The sequence below is a fragment of the Hyla sarda genome, chromosome 7, assembly GCF_029499605.1.
Source record: "Hyla sarda isolate aHylSar1 chromosome 7, aHylSar1.hap1, whole genome shotgun sequence".
NCBI classification, from domain to species: Eukaryota; Metazoa; Chordata; class Amphibia; order Anura; family Hylidae; genus Hyla; species Hyla sarda.
In genome coordinates, this window is record NC_079195.1 from 82,398,786 (window position 1) to 82,414,304 (window position 15,519).

The 15,519-nt window shown below is 46.3% G+C and overlaps 1 protein-coding gene across 3 annotated transcripts in view; it reads right to left on the minus strand.

Annotated features, from left to right (window-relative positions):
* The window catches only part of ARID5B (AT-rich interaction domain 5B), a 338,170-nt gene that overhangs the window by 255,996 nt on the left and 66,655 nt on the right, over positions 1–15,519 (minus strand). For all 3 annotated transcript variants that reach the window (XM_056529837.1, XM_056529838.1, XM_056529839.1), the window contains one exon: positions 4,712–4,937. In XM_056529837.1, the coding sequence (XP_056385812.1) occupies positions 4,712–4,937 (226 nt within the window). The remainder of the gene's footprint in view (positions 1–4,711; positions 4,938–15,519) is intronic.

A 15,519-nucleotide genomic window follows, 5' to 3' on the forward strand; every position in this document is an offset into this window, starting at 1 on the left:
TGCCTCTAAGGCTTTCAATAAAATAGTCAACCTGTAGAGGCATATTTTCTTGGCTTAAACAACAATCCAAATATAAATGTAGTCTGACTGTAATGACATATTTATAGGGCAATAAAGCTTACACTGCTCTTTCTTGCTTTACTTAAAGGGATATTGTAAAATGTGCTGGTAGAGGAAATAGTCAGATTTTTGTTGTTTTTTTTAAACTATTACCAGATGAATTACAACACAATGTCAAACTGATAATGTTTACACTACATTGCTGCTGCAGCTCTTCCCGAAATATTATTCATTCAGCCTTTTTTTACCTACTATTTGCCAACTAGGCATGTTTTGTGATCACAGATGCTACCTAGTTCTACAGAAAACATGCACATACAGACATTTCTGCTAAACAAAAGCATTAATCAGGATGACACACATTATGCTACGCTTTCCGACGAGAGTAAATTATACGAAAGAAAAAAAAATAGAAAAATGATGAACCGTTTGAGCATCATTTTACTGTTTGTGTATAGTAATAATGTATACCAAACTTTTCATGTAGATTGCATTACTTATCATGTACTGGACCTTAGTTACAGCCGATATTATAGCCTAGAGCTGGATTCAGATGGCTGCTGAATGTTGGATTTAGTCCATGGCTAGTTGACAAACACATCTCAAACAGCTTAGCTGTGCTCCGAAAATGTGACAATCTTTTTCTAAATCAGAATAATGTACAGTGTCTGGTGAAAATACATGAATTCCCAGAATGCACGCCACCAGAGAGAGCTTGGTGCAGATACTGAACAAGCAGGAGTTGCTATAGGGGACTGAGCTCATGAGAAAAATTAAAGGGGTACTCTGATGAAAATTTTTTTTTTCAAATAATCAGTACTTATCAGCTCAAATATGCTCCAGAAGAAGTTTTGTAGTTCTTTCCAGTCTGACTACACTGCTCTCTGCTGCCACCTCTGTCCATGTCAAGAACTGTCCAGAGCATGAGCAAATTCCCATAAAAAATCTCTACTGTTCTGGACAGTTCCTGACATGGACAGAGGTTGTAGCAGAAAGCACTGTGGTCAGACTGAAAAGAACTACACAACTTCCTCTGGTGCATACAGCAGCTGTTAAGTACTGGATGGGTTAAGATTTTTATATAGAATTGATTTAAAAATCTGTATACAAATCTGGCACCAGTTGATTTGAAAACATTTGTTTTCCACCATTGTCCCCCTTTAAAGAAGCTGTGGAAGAGAATGGGCTAAACCAGTGTTTCTTAAAGGGGTACTCCGGCCCTAAGACATCTTATCTCCTATCCGATGGATAAGGGATAAGATGTCTAATCGCAGGTGTTATGCAGACACCCACCTCTGGCAGCTGCACAGAGTGATGCTCGCCTCCCATAGACTTGCATTGAGGGGGAGGGGCGTGACGTCACAAGGGGGAGGAATCGAGACGTCACGATACTCCAGCCCCGTAGATGTAACGCTTCAGACACGGAGCGAACATGGCTCTGTGCAGCTGCCACAAGTGGGTCTCAACATGAGAGATTGTGGGGGTCCCCAAGCGGCGGAACCCCCGCGATCAGACATCTTATCCCTTATCCTTTGGATAGGGGATAAGATGTCTTAGGGCCAGAGTACCCCTTTAACCTGTGCTGCATTAGAGCTTGATAGGAGTTGTAGTGGACTTGGTAAGAAACAGGTAAGAGAACACTAGGCTAGACAGTCTGTAATGCATTAACAAAACAAAGCTAAGTCACCTATGCACATAAATAATGCAAAATATACATCCAATGGTAAACCTGTACTTTGCATAAAAAAACTATATGCATCTTATATATTGTTTACAGAAACAAAAATACAGAACATATTGCGTTGCATATCTGGACACATGAATTATAGAGATGAGCGAACTTACAGTAAATTCGATTCGTCACAAACTTCTCGGCTCGGCAGTTGATGATTTTTACTGCGTAAATTAGTTCAGCCTTCAGGTGCTCCGGTGGGCTGGAAAAGGGCAATACATTCCTAGCAAAGAGTCTCCTAGGACTGTATCCACCTTTTCCAGAAAGCTGAACTAATTTAAGCAGGAAAATATATCAACTGCTGAGCCGAGAAGTTTGTGACGAATCGAATTTACTGTAAGTTCGCTCATCTCTAATGAATTACTATGGTCAAAAAGTAAACTAAAAGTGTGCATACAGTGAAATGTCTTATTGTCACTATTCATAATGGATGGTGGACTGAAAATCTGTCACACAAAAACTGTATATGTAATAAATGAAGAAATTGATTAGGGCTATGTTCACACAGCTGTATTTCATGAATGCATTTTGGCAGATAACAGCAGAAAATGTGTGTGTAAAATAAAATAGGCCACTGCATTTTGAACATAGTCTAGCAATTGTTTAAGTAGATCATAGACAAATACATCATCGATTTCCTTGAGCGTACTCTTTTTTTACTCCACATTTGTAGAGTGATACTTTATTCAGTTGAATGATTATTTCTGGGCTGATAATACTATATCCAGCAGAATAGTCACTTCTGGCATTGCAATATCTGATTCTATACAAGCAGCAGAACTATATTAACCCTCACAGGCCCAGTCATTTTATGACAGAGCTTATTTACCATTGGCAAGAAATGAGCCCTAGCTGTATTATCAGGGTAAGCTGCAATATAAGCCCTACCCCGAAAATTAGACCTAGGCCAGTGGTCTTCAAACTGCGGACCCCCAGATGTTGCAAAACTACAACTCCCAGCATGCCCGGACAGCCGTTGGCTGTCCGGGCATGCTGGGAGTTGTAGTTTTGCAACATCTGGAGGTCCTCAGGTTGAAGACCACTGACCTAGGCAATGCCCGGGCTGCAAATATTAAAAAACAAACTTTAACTTACCTTCGTCCTCCGTTCCCCCGTTGCTAAGGAACCGGCCTCACTGTTCTCCGCTGTTCTTGCTGCTTCCTGGTGTTGTGACGTCTCAGAGCCTTCAGCCTATCACCAGCCGCAGCGATGTCCCACCCCAGCCGATGATAGGCTGAGCGCTATGAAAGGAGTCGGCCAGCTTCTTACATGACAGTCAGCTCAGCCTATCATCGGCCGAGGCGGGACATCGCTGCGGCCGGTGATAGGCTGAAGGCTCTGAGACGTCACAACACGAGGAAGCAGCAGGAACAGCGGAGGGACCATGAGGCCGGTTCCTTAGCAACACGGGAACGGAGGACGAAGGTAAGTTAAAGTTTGTTTTTTAATATTTACAGCCCGGGCACAGGAATACAAAGTACAGCGCAGCGGCTGATAATTATTTGGCAGGGGAGAGAGAAGCAGCGCTCGCGGGTGACATATGATTAGTCCCCCGATGTGGGGTGCAGCGCTGGGCAGATAAACCAGAGGGGGGGGGATGTTGGGGGGCAGAGCTGCGCCCATCCCATGATGATGATGGGGGGGGGGGAGTAAATACCATTAAATGTTGTTCAGTGTACATACGGTAAAAAATAAGCCCTACCCTGAAAATAAGCCCTAGTGTGTTTTTGGTGACTAAAATTAATATAAGACCTGGTCTAATTTTCGGAGAAACACGGTATAATAGGGGGAATAGATACTTTCTATGTTTAATGTTATACTTAATAACTATACACAACTGTACATTGCTTTTTATAGTGTACTGTGTGACGCATTTTATACAGTGTATTGCGCAAATCTGATCCATTGATTAACAGGAGTTGTCTCACAAGCGCAACCAATATCCATATGCCCTATCAAAAGGGATTATCTAGTGCTTCAAAATGTATGGCCTACTCATAAGAGGTCCTCATTGGATCAAAGGAATACTAAAAGGGTCCAAACACTTTTGTGGAAAAGACAGCCGACACTACAAATGAAGGCAGGACAGACCAACACTCTAATCTGTATGAAATCCAACATACCTGCCCCTTCTTCCCCACAACATCTTCTTTCAGGGGAGTCAGGAGGCCACCATACACACTAGAAAGTCGGCCAGTCCTGCCAAAATTGGTGGTGTTGTCTGTCTTTTCACTAAAGTGTATGGGGATGTTAACTCTCTGCAGCCTCCATGAATCAGATGTTTGATGGGTCTCTGTATTCCAGGGAATGTGCTATCCCTTTCCTTTAGCAGGCACTGCTTCACACCTTAAAGGGGTACTCCGCTGCTCAGCGTTTGGAACAAACTGTTCCGAAGCTGGAGCTGGGAGCTCATGACGTCATAGCCTCGCCCCCTCATGACATCACACTCCTCCCTCTCAATGCAAGTCTATGGGAGGGGGCGTGACATCCATCATGCCCTCTCCCATAGACTTGCATTGAGGGGGTGGGGCATGACATCATGAGGGGGCGGGGCTATGACGTCACTATGTCATGAGCTCCAGCGTTCGGAACAGTTTGTTCCAATCGCTGAGCCGCGGAGTACCCCTTTAAGGTAGCGCCTCTTCATGGTTTTACAACTAATGACAGAATTATGCCATTCAAGTAAGTGGGATGGAGCAGTAATACTAAAAACATTTCACTAATAAAACTTTGGTGCTGTGCCTGGTAAACAATGGTCACTGCGGGGGCGAGTTAGATCTTTACCTACCCAATACTGATGTCCTATCTGAAGGACTGGCCGTAGAACCCTTTGCAAGTCATGTTATTAATACCCTGTTATGGGAACACATGCAAGAACTGATAATGAAACAATAAAATATTTCAGAATGGAATAGTTACCCAGTTCCGCTTTTTCTTTGAAGACATCCTTGAAGTTCAGACCGCTATTTAGTGAAGATTGTCTGTATTTCAAAATACATTCTTTTTGGCCATTTTTCCCCAGTTCTTTTAGCTTTAAGGGTAAAGCTCGGAGTCCACACTTCCATTTTGAATAATCCGATTGTGCCCATTTTGTTAAATCTTCAAGTTTGACTATTACTTTTTCTGAAACTGCAATCACTTCATCCTGTAAGAAGATATAAAGAAGCTGTGAAATGTGCTGCATAACCAAGAAGATTTGCTATTCCTTGGTCTGAGAAAGTGACAACGCATGTGAACATTGGGACTACAAGAAGTTGCAGCTAGACCTGGCCTTAGAGGTAGTCACTTTGCAAAATTGTATAAAAAAAACCTTGACCCCCGGTGGTCAACTATAACCTGTTGAGAAACCTGGCTGTAAGTGTTTAGTTTCCTTGTAGTGCCACCACACTGAAAATTAAACATTACATTGGACCTATTCAAAACAATAGACTGTCTGTGTACTATAGAATAGGACTGGACCTCTAAAGAGAAAAATACTCATAATAGCTTCTGTTGAGGCCAATAGATGAAGACCGTGAAAGGAACAAGATTGCTTAAAAGGGTATTCAGACTTAAATTATCCTACTGACTATCCACTGGGTAAGGGTTAGGTGTGATCTGTGGGGGGGGGGGGGGGGGGGATTTGATTGCTGACTACTGCCCCCCCCCCCCCAAAAAAAAAAAATCTACTAAAACACAACCCACGATTCCTTTTGTGGAGCATCATGTAAACACTCAAGCGCCTGCTCCATTTATTGTCTATGGAGCTGCCAGAAATAGCCAAGTACACTGCTCAGCTATCTCAGGAGGCTCAATGGACAATGAATGTAGATAGGAGATATGATATTTTAAGTGGAATACCCCTTTAAACAGGGTAGTTGTGTTACGCCGAGCGCTCCGGGTCCCCGCTCCTCCCCGGAGCGCTCGCTACACTCCTCTCACTGCAGCGCTCCGGTCGGTTCCACGGACCCGGGGCGCTGCGATACCGCCTCTGGCCGGGATGCGATTCGCGATGCGGGTAGCGCCCGCTCGCGATGCGCACCCCGGCTCCCGTACCTGACTCGCTCTCCGTCAGTTCTGTCCCGGCGCGCGCGGCCCCGCTCCCTAGGGCGCGCGCGCGCCGGGTCTTTGCGATTTAAAGGGCCACTGCGCCGCTGATTGGCGCAGTGGTTCCAATTAGTGTTTACACCTGTGCACTTCCCTATATCACCTCACTTCCCCTTCACTCCCTCGCCGGATCTTGTTGCCTTAGTGCCAGTGAAAGCGTTTCCTTGTGTGTTCCTAGCCTGTGTTCCAGACCTCCTGCCGTTGCCCCTGACTACGATCCTTGCTGCCTGCCCCGACCTTCTGCTACGTCCGACCTTGCTTCTGTCTACTCCCTTGTACCGCGCCTATCTTCAGCAGCCAGAGAGGTTGAGCCGTTGCTAGGGGATACGACCTGGTCACTACCGCCGCAGCAAGACCATCCCGCTTTGCGGCGGGCTCTGGTGAAAACCAGTAGTGACTTAGAACCGATCCTCTAGCACGGTCCACGTCAATCCCTCTCTGGCACAGAGGATCCACTACCTGCCAGCCGGCATCGTGACAGTAGATCCGGCCATGGATCCCGCTGAAGTTCCTCTGCCAGTTGTCGCTGACCTCACCACGGTGGTCGCCCAGCAGTCACAACAGATTGCGCAACAAGGCCAACAGCTGTCTCAACTGACTGTTATGCTACAACAGTTACTACCACAGCTCCAGCAACCATCTCCTCCGCCAGCTCCTGTACCTCCTCCGCAGCGAGTGGCCGCTTCTGGACTACGACTATCCTTGCCGGATAAATTTGATGGGGACTCTAAGCTTTGCCGTGGCTTCCTTTCCCAATGTTCATTACACTTGGAGATGATGTCGGACCAGTTCCCCACTGAAAGGTCTAAGGTGGCTTTCGTAGTCAGCCTGCTGTCTGGAAAAGCTCTGGCTTGGGCCACACCGCTCTGGGACCGCAATGACCCCGTCACTGCCTCTGTACACTCCTTCTTCTCGGAAATTCGAAGTGTCTTTGAGGAACCTGCCCGAGCCTCTTCTGCTGAGACTGCCCTGTTGAACCTGGTCCAGGGTAATTCTTCCGTTGGCGAGTATGCCGTACAATTCCGTACTCTTGCTTCTGAATTATCCTGGAACAATGAAGCCTCTGCGCGACCTTTAAAAAAGGCCTATCCAGCAACATTAAAGATGTTCTGGCCGCACGAGAAATGCCTGCTAATCTTCATGAACTTATTCACCTAGCCACTCGCATTGACATGCGTTTTTCCGAAAGGCGTCAGGAGCTCCGCCAAGATATGGACTCTGTTCGCACGAGGCGTTTCTTCTCCTCGGCTCCTCTCTCCTCTGGTTCCCTGCAATCTGTTCCTGTGCCTCCCGCCGTGGAGGCTATGCAGGTCGACCGGTCTCGCCTGACATCTCAAGAGAGGACACGACGCCGCATGGAGAACCTCTGCCTGTACTGTGCTAGTACCGAACACTTCCTGAGGGATTGTCCTATCCGCCCTCCCCGCCTGGAAAGACGTACCCTGACTCCGCACAAAGGTGAGACAATCCTTGATGTCCACTCTGCTTCTCCACGTCTTACTGTGCCTGTGCGGATGTCTGCCTCTGCCTTCTCCTTCTCTTCTGTGGCCTTCTTGGACTCTGGATCTGCAGGAAATTTTATTTTGGCCTCTCTCGTCAACAGGTTCAACATCCCAGTGACCAGTCTCACCAGACCCCTTTACATCAATTGTATAAACAATGAAAGATTGGACTGTTCCATACGTTTCCGCACGGAGCCCCTTCTAATGAGCATCGGATCTCATCACGAGAGGATTGAACTTTTGGTCCTCCCCAATTGCACCTCGGAAATTCTCCTTGGACTTCCCTGGCTTCAACTTCATTCCCCAACCCTGGATTGGTCCACTGGGGAGATCAAGAGTTGGGGGCCCTCTTGTTCCAAGGACTGTCTAAAACCGGTTCCCAGTAACCCTTGCCGTAACTCTGTGCTTCCTCCAGTAACCGGTCTCCCTAAGGCCTATATGGACTTCGCGGATGTTTTCTGCAAAAAACAAGCGGAGACTCTACCTCCTCACAGGCCTTATGATTGTCCTATCGACCTCCTCCCGGGCACTACTCCACCCCGGGGCAGAATTTATCCTCTCTCTGCCCCAGAGACTCTTGCCATGTCTGAATACGTCCAGGAGAATCTAAAAAAGGGCTTTATCCGTAAATCCTCCTCTCCTGCCGGAGCCGGATTTTTCTTTGTGTCCAAAAAAGATGGCTCTCTACGTCCTTGCATTGACTACCGCGGACTTAATAAAATCACGGTTAAGAACCGCTACCCCTTACCCCTCATCTCTGAACTCTTTGATCGCCTCCAAGGTGCCCACATCTTTACTAAATTGGACTTAAGAGGCGCCTATAACCTCATCCGCATCAGAGAGGGGGATGAGTGGAAAACAGCATTTAACACCAGAGATGGACACTTTGAGTATCTGGTCATGCCCTTTGGCCTGTGCAACGCCCCTGCTGTCTTCCAAGACTTTGTTAATGAAATTTTTCGTGATCTGTTATACTCCTGTGTTGTTGTATATCTTGATGATATCCTAATTTTTTCGGCCAATCTAGAAGAACACCGCCAGCATGTCCGTATGGTTCTTCAGAGACTTCGTGACAATCAACTCTATGCTAAAATTGAGAAATGTCTGTTTGAATGCCAATCTCTTCCTTTTCTAGGATACTTGGTCTCTGGCCAGGGACTACAAATGGATCCAGATAAACTCTCTGCCGTCTTAGATTGGCCACGCCCCTCCGGACTCCGTGCCATCCAACGTTTTTTGGGGTTCGCCAATTATTACAGGCAATTTATTCCACATTTTTCTACCATTGTGGCTCCTATTGTGGCTTTAACCAAAAAAAATGCCGATCCCAAGTCTTGGCCTCCTCAAGCGGAAGACGCCTTTAAACGACTCAAGTCTGCCTTTTCTTCGGCTCCCGTGCTCTCCAGACCTGACCCATCTAAACCCTTCCTATTGGAGGTTGATGCCTCCTCAGTGGGAGCTGGAGCTGTCCTTCTACAAAAAAACTCTTCCGGGCATGCTGTTACTTGTGGGTTTTTTTCTAGGACCTTCTCTCCGGCGGAGAGGAACTACTCCATCGGGGATCGAGAGCTTCTAGCCATTAAATTAGCACTTGAGGAATGGAGGCATCTGCTGGAGGGATCAAGATTTCCAGTTATTATTTACACCGATCACAAGAACCTCTCATACCTCGAGTCTGCCCAACGGCTGAATCCTCGTCAGGCCAGGTGGTCTCTGTTCTTTGCCCGATTTAATTTTGAAATTCACTTTCGGCCTGCTGATAAGAACATTAGGGCCGATGCTCTCTCTCGTTCCTCAGATGCTTCTGAAATTGAACTCTCTCCTCAACACATCATTCCTCCTGACTGCCTGATTTCCACCTCTCCAGCCTCCATCAGGCAAACTCCTCCAGGAAAGACCTTTGTTTCTCCACGCCAACGCCTCGGAATCCTCAAATGGGGTCACTCCTCCCATCTCGCAGGTCATGCGGGCATCAAGAAATCTGTGCAACTCATCTCTCGCTTCTATTGGTGGCCGACTCTAGAGACTGATGTGGTGGACTTTGTGCGAGCCTGCACTATCTGTGCCCGGGATAAGACTCCTCGCCAGAAGCCCGCTGGTTTTCTTCTTCCTCTGCCTGTTCCCGAACAACCTTGGTCTCTGATTGGTATGGATTTTATTACTGACTTACCCCCATCCCATGGCAACACTGTTATTTGGGTGGTCGTTGATCGATTCTCCAAAATGGCACATTTCATCCCTCTTCCTGGTCTTCCTTCAGCGCCTCAGTTGGCTAAACAATTTTTTGTACACATTTTTCGTCTTCACGGGTTGCCTACGCAGATCGTCTCGGATAGAGGCGTCCAATTTGTGTCTAAATTCTGGAGGGCTCTCTGTAAACAACTCAAGATTAAATTAAATTTTTCTTCTGCATACCATCCTCAATCCAATGGACAAGTAGAAAGAATTAACCAGATCTTGGGTGACTATTTACGACATTTTGTTTCCTCCCGCCAGGATGACTGGGCAGATCTTCTACCTTGGGCCGAATTCTCGTATAATTTCAGAATCTCTGAATCTTCCTCCAAATCCCCGTTTTTCGTGGTGTACGGCCGTCACCCTCTTCCCCCCCTCCCTACCCCCTTGCCCTCTGGTCTGCCCGCTGTGGATGAAATTTCTCGTGATCTTTCCATCATATGGAGAGAGACCCAAAATTCTCTCTTACAGGCTTCTTCACGCATGAAGAGATTCGCGGATAAGAAAAGAAGAGCTCCTCCCATTTTTTCCCCTGGAGACAAGGTATGGCTCTCCGCCAAATATGTCCGCTTCCGTGTCCCTAGCTATAAGTTGGGACCACGCTATCTTGGTCCTTTCAAGATTTTGCGCCAGATTAATCCTGTCTCTTACAAACTTCTTCTTCCTCCTTCTCTTCGTATTCCTAATGCCTTTCATGTTTCTCTTCTTAAACCACTTATCATTAACCGTTTCTCTCCCAAATCTGTTCCCCCCACTCCTGTCTCCGGCTCCTCGGACATCTTCTCCGTCAAAGAAATTTTAGCATCTAAAAAGGTCAGAGGGAAAACCTTCTTTTTAGTGGATTGGGAGGGTTGTGGTCCAGAAGAGAGGTCCTGGGAACCTGAGGACAATATCCTGGACAAAAGTCTGGTCCTCAGGTTCTCAGGCTCCAAGAAGAGGGGGAGACCCAAGGGGGGGGGGTACTGTTACGCCGAGCGCTCCGGGTCCCCGCTCCTCCCCGGAGCGCTCGCTACACTCCTCTCACTGCAGCGCTCCGGTCGGTTCCACGGACCCGGGGCGCTGCGATACCGCCTCTGGCCGGGATGCGATTCGCGATGCGGGTAGCGCCCGCTCGCGATGCGCACCCCGGCTCCCGTACCTGACTCGCTCTCCGTCAGTTCTGTCCCGGCGCGCGCGGCCCCGCTCCCTAGGGCGCGCGCGCGCCGGGTCTTTGCGATTTAAAGGGCCACTGCGCCGCTGATTGGCGCAGTGGTTCCAATTAGTGTTTACACCTGTGCACTTCCCTATATCACCTCACTTCCCCTTCACTCCCTCGCCGGATCTTGTTGCCTTAGTGCCAGTGAAAGCGTTTCCTTGTGTGTTCCTAGCCTGTGTTCCAGACCTCCTGCCGTTGCCCCTGACTACGATCCTTGCTGCCTGCCCCGACCTTCTGCTACGTCCGACCTTGCTTCTGTCTACTCCCTTGTACCGCGCCTATCTTCAGCAGCCAGAGAGGTTGAGCCGTTGCTAGGGGATACGACCTGGTCACTACCGCCGCAGCAAGACCATCCCGCTTTGCGGCGGGCTCTGGTGAAAACCAGTAGTGACTTAGAACCGATCCTCTAGCACGGTCCACGTCAATCCCTCTCTGGCACAGAGGATCCACTACCTGCCAGCCGGCATCGTGACAAGTTGGGAATATTTTTTGTAAATTAGACAATGCTTTTAATGTGTGTGTATAAATAGATAGATAAATAGAAAGATTGATTGATAGATTTATATACACTGCTCAAAAATAAAGGGGACACTTAAACAACACAATGTAACTCCAAGTCAATCACACTTCTGTGAAATCACACTGTCCACTCAGGAAGCAACACTGACTGACAATCAATTTCACATGCTGTTGTGCAAATGGAACAGACAACAGGTGGAAATTATTGGCAATTAGCAAGACACCCCCAATAAAGGAGTGGTTCTGCAGGTGGTGACCACAGACCATTTCTCAGTTCCTATGCTTCCTGGCTGATGTTTTGGTAACTTTTGAATGCTGGCGGTGCTTTCACTCTAGTGATAGCATGAGATGGAGTCTACAACCCACACAAGTGGCTCAGGTAGTGCAGCTCATCCAGGATGGCACATCAATGCGAGCTGTAGCAAGAAGGTTTGCTGTGTCTGTCAGCGAGGTGTCCAGAGCATTGAGGCGCTACCAAGAGACAGGCCAGTACATCAGGAGACATGGAGGAGGCCTTAGGAGGGCAACAACCCAGCAGCAGGACAGCTACCTCCACCTATGTGCATGGCGGAGCAGGAGGAGCACTGCCAGAGCCCTGCAAAATGACCTCCAGCAGGCCACAAATGTGCATCTGTCCACTCAAACAGTCAGAAACAGACTCCATGAGGGTGGTATGAGGACCCGACGGCCACAGGTGGGGGTTGTGCTTACAGTCCAACACCGTACAGGACGTTTGGCATTTGCCAGAGAACACCAAGATTGGCAAATTCGCCACTGGCACCCTCTTCACAGATGAAAGCAGGTTTACACTGAGCACATGTGACAGACATGACAGAGTTTGGAGACACCGTGGACAACGTTCTGCAGCCTGAAACATCCTCCAGCATGACTGGTTTGGCGGTGAGTCAGTAATGGTGTGGGGTGGCATTTTTTTGGGGAGCCGCACAGCCCTCATTGTGCTTGCCAGAGGTAGCCTGACTGCCATTAGGTACCGAGATGAGATCCTCAGACCCCTTATGAGACCATATGCTGGTGCGGTTGTCCCTGAGTTTCTCCTAATGCAAGACAATGCTAGACCTCATGTGGCTGGAGTGTGTCAGCAGTTCCTGCAAGAGGAAGGCATTGATTCCATGGACTGGCCCGTCCCTACCCCAGACCTGAATCCAATTGAGCAGATCTGGGACATCACGTCTCGCTCCATCCACCAACGCCACGTTGCACCACAGACTGTCCACCTCATCAGGAGCATGCCAAGGGCATTGTAGGGAGGTCATACGGGCACGTGGAAGCCGCACACACTACTGAGCCTCATTTTGACTTGTTTTATGGACATTACATCAAAGTTGGATCAGCCTGTAGTGTGGTTTTCCACTTTGATTTTGAGTGTGACTCCATATCCAGACCTCCATATGTTGATAAATTTGATTTCCATTGATAATTTTTGTGTGATTTTGTTGTCAGCACATTCAACTGTGTAAAGATGAAAGTATTTCATACAAATAGTTCATTCATTCAGATCTAGGATGTGTTATCTTAGTGTTCCCTTTATTTTTTTGAGCAGTGTATTATAGACCATAAAAAAAAAAACAGACATAGACAACAATGTTGTGCACATTATCCATCGCACCCATCAACCACAGCTTCCCAAAAAGACCAGTGACCATCAGCAAAGGCAGACTTTTTTATGGAACAACAGTTTGTAGCATGCAAAATACTGTTAAACAGCGACAATCTGGCCTGAAAGGGTTGAGTTTGTAATAAAATTCAAATCTCCTTTGTCTGAACAAAGAACACAAACACAATAGTACTGGACTTATTGTCACTGCTGAGTTATTCAAACAAGAGAAAAGCCAGACGAGAAAAGATTTGCACAGAGACATTCTTTTTATGTCTATATTTTTTTAATAGAGAAAATTATGGCTCATAGATTATATTAAGGCTAATTATGGTGCTAAAATATAATCATGTAAAATGGCAAATTTAGCATTTAGAGCTGCAAGATTTATGGGCAAACAAATAGATATGTGCAAAGGTCTGGAACATAGGTGACGGCTTCTGTACAATGCAGGGGGCTGGATGGGACACATTTATTGAGAATTATAGGGAAGGATTTTGGCACCGTTAGTAATACCTTGTTATCAGAACATATATGGGAACTGATCATGGAACATAGGTGATGGCTTCTGTTGAGTTGGTACAGGAGGCTGGACACATTTATTGATAGCTACGATTACAGCTTATTTTTTTCATAAGATACATGATAAATATCTATAATTCTTATGATTCTTATAAAACAAGCAGAAGCTCAACTAGGGTATGACCGGTCATAAATCACATTAGTAATAAATAAAAATAAAAAATAAAAAAATGACATAGCTGCAACTCACAAGCCACTTTCATCATTTGGCTTGCATTGCTTATTTTAATAAATATTGTTAAACACAGTGTCCTAGGTGTTATAAGCAGTCATACTTGAGTCTTAAAGATATAGTCACATGCCGAGAGATATTACAGCATAATATAAAAACTAGATCTTTAATGCCCATAACATGATCAGATCCAGTCTCTAAGGGGAAGGACTTTTGTTTGGGATATGTTTCCTGGCTTTGCCTTGATGAGATCCAATCCCATCTGAAGGCAACTTGAATAAAACCTTTCATCACTTTCATGCTGTCTGAACCATAAGTCAATGCAGCATTTTTTTCCGGCTTCCTCCTGCTTTGCCGCCTTCATTCATAGATTTGTCCCAATACCCAAACAGTAAGAGATCCCTCACTCAAAGCTGGTGAGGAATGGATAAGCCTTTGGTGACCACCTCGATGACTTGAGATTTGGCCAGCATTTAAGTAACAGGTTCATTTTAAAGGGGTACTCCAATGCTAAGACATCCCATAGGCTTGCATTCAGGGGGCGGAGCGTGACGGCACACGGGGGCGGGGCCGTGACGTCACAATGCTCCGGCCCCCTTGATCGGCAGTAATCAGACCCGGAGCGAACGTGCTACGGGGACTGATTCTAACGGGGTTCTGCGTGCAAGATCACGGGGATCCCCAGCAGCGGGACCCCCGCGATCAGGCATCTTATAAGATGTCTTAGCACCGGAGTACCCCTTTAATAGGCACAGAAATATCTGACAACAACAAGAACAAAGAATCCCAGGAAAACTCACAGATAAAAGTGTGAGAAAGAAGAATCATGAATAGTTATGGAGGATCTGCTCTGCAAACTCCCAATAGTCAAACATCTTAAGTCCAGCAAGTCTACAGAATATGTACTGGGCTATTGGCTATGGCTCTTTACTGTGACAAATAAGATACTCTAGAAAGCGCATCAGTGAAGATAAAAACTCAAACTACATATAAGTGGCACTAGGAGCAAATAACCATGTAGCTCCATTACTTTTCGTAGTCCTATACTGTTCTCTTTATTTGTTTTCCAGCAGGAAATAGTTGAACTACTTTGGGCTGACTGGAGGCACACAGAGCTAAGCTGACCTTTACAATCCTTTTCAATGCACCTTTTCCCACCATCGTATGACAGTTTTTCTGCATAGTATATGAATGCTAAGGACAAGACAAGGCAGAAAAACTGAGATTCACTTCGTACCATTATTTTAAAAATAATATTCAGCCATAAGACAACACAAAAAAAATGGAGACCTCCTACGGGCACATTAACTATCCAATGTTACAATCTGCAGTGAAGAAAATACAACAAAGACAAAGTGAAATAGAATGAATTGAAGAAATGATGATGTTGAATAAAAAATGCATCCGTGAAAAAATACACATTCCGCAGTGTAACAGTTCAGCTATTTCCCATCACCAGCAGAGAAGGGCTGCATAGTGAAGGAAGACTTTTAGGTCCATTTAGAAGCAAATGTAACTTGTCACGCTGAGATGACTAATGGATTGCTGATCTTTACAGAAATTAAGTAAGTTAATATAAATTCTTGAAACTCTGACTCATCTAAGAGCAGGCTCTTGTTTAGAGTGTGTTTTGCCGGGTTTTGGACACAAAATATTGATTTAAAGGGGTACAAAGGATAGGGGATAAAGGTCCAAAGGATAGGGGATAAGATGTTTGATCGCGAGGGTCCTGCCGCTGGGGACCCCCCGCAATATAGCATGCGGCACCCACCTGTTTCTGCTCTGGAAGCGCTGGAGGGTCTGGGTCCCGACCACCAGAAT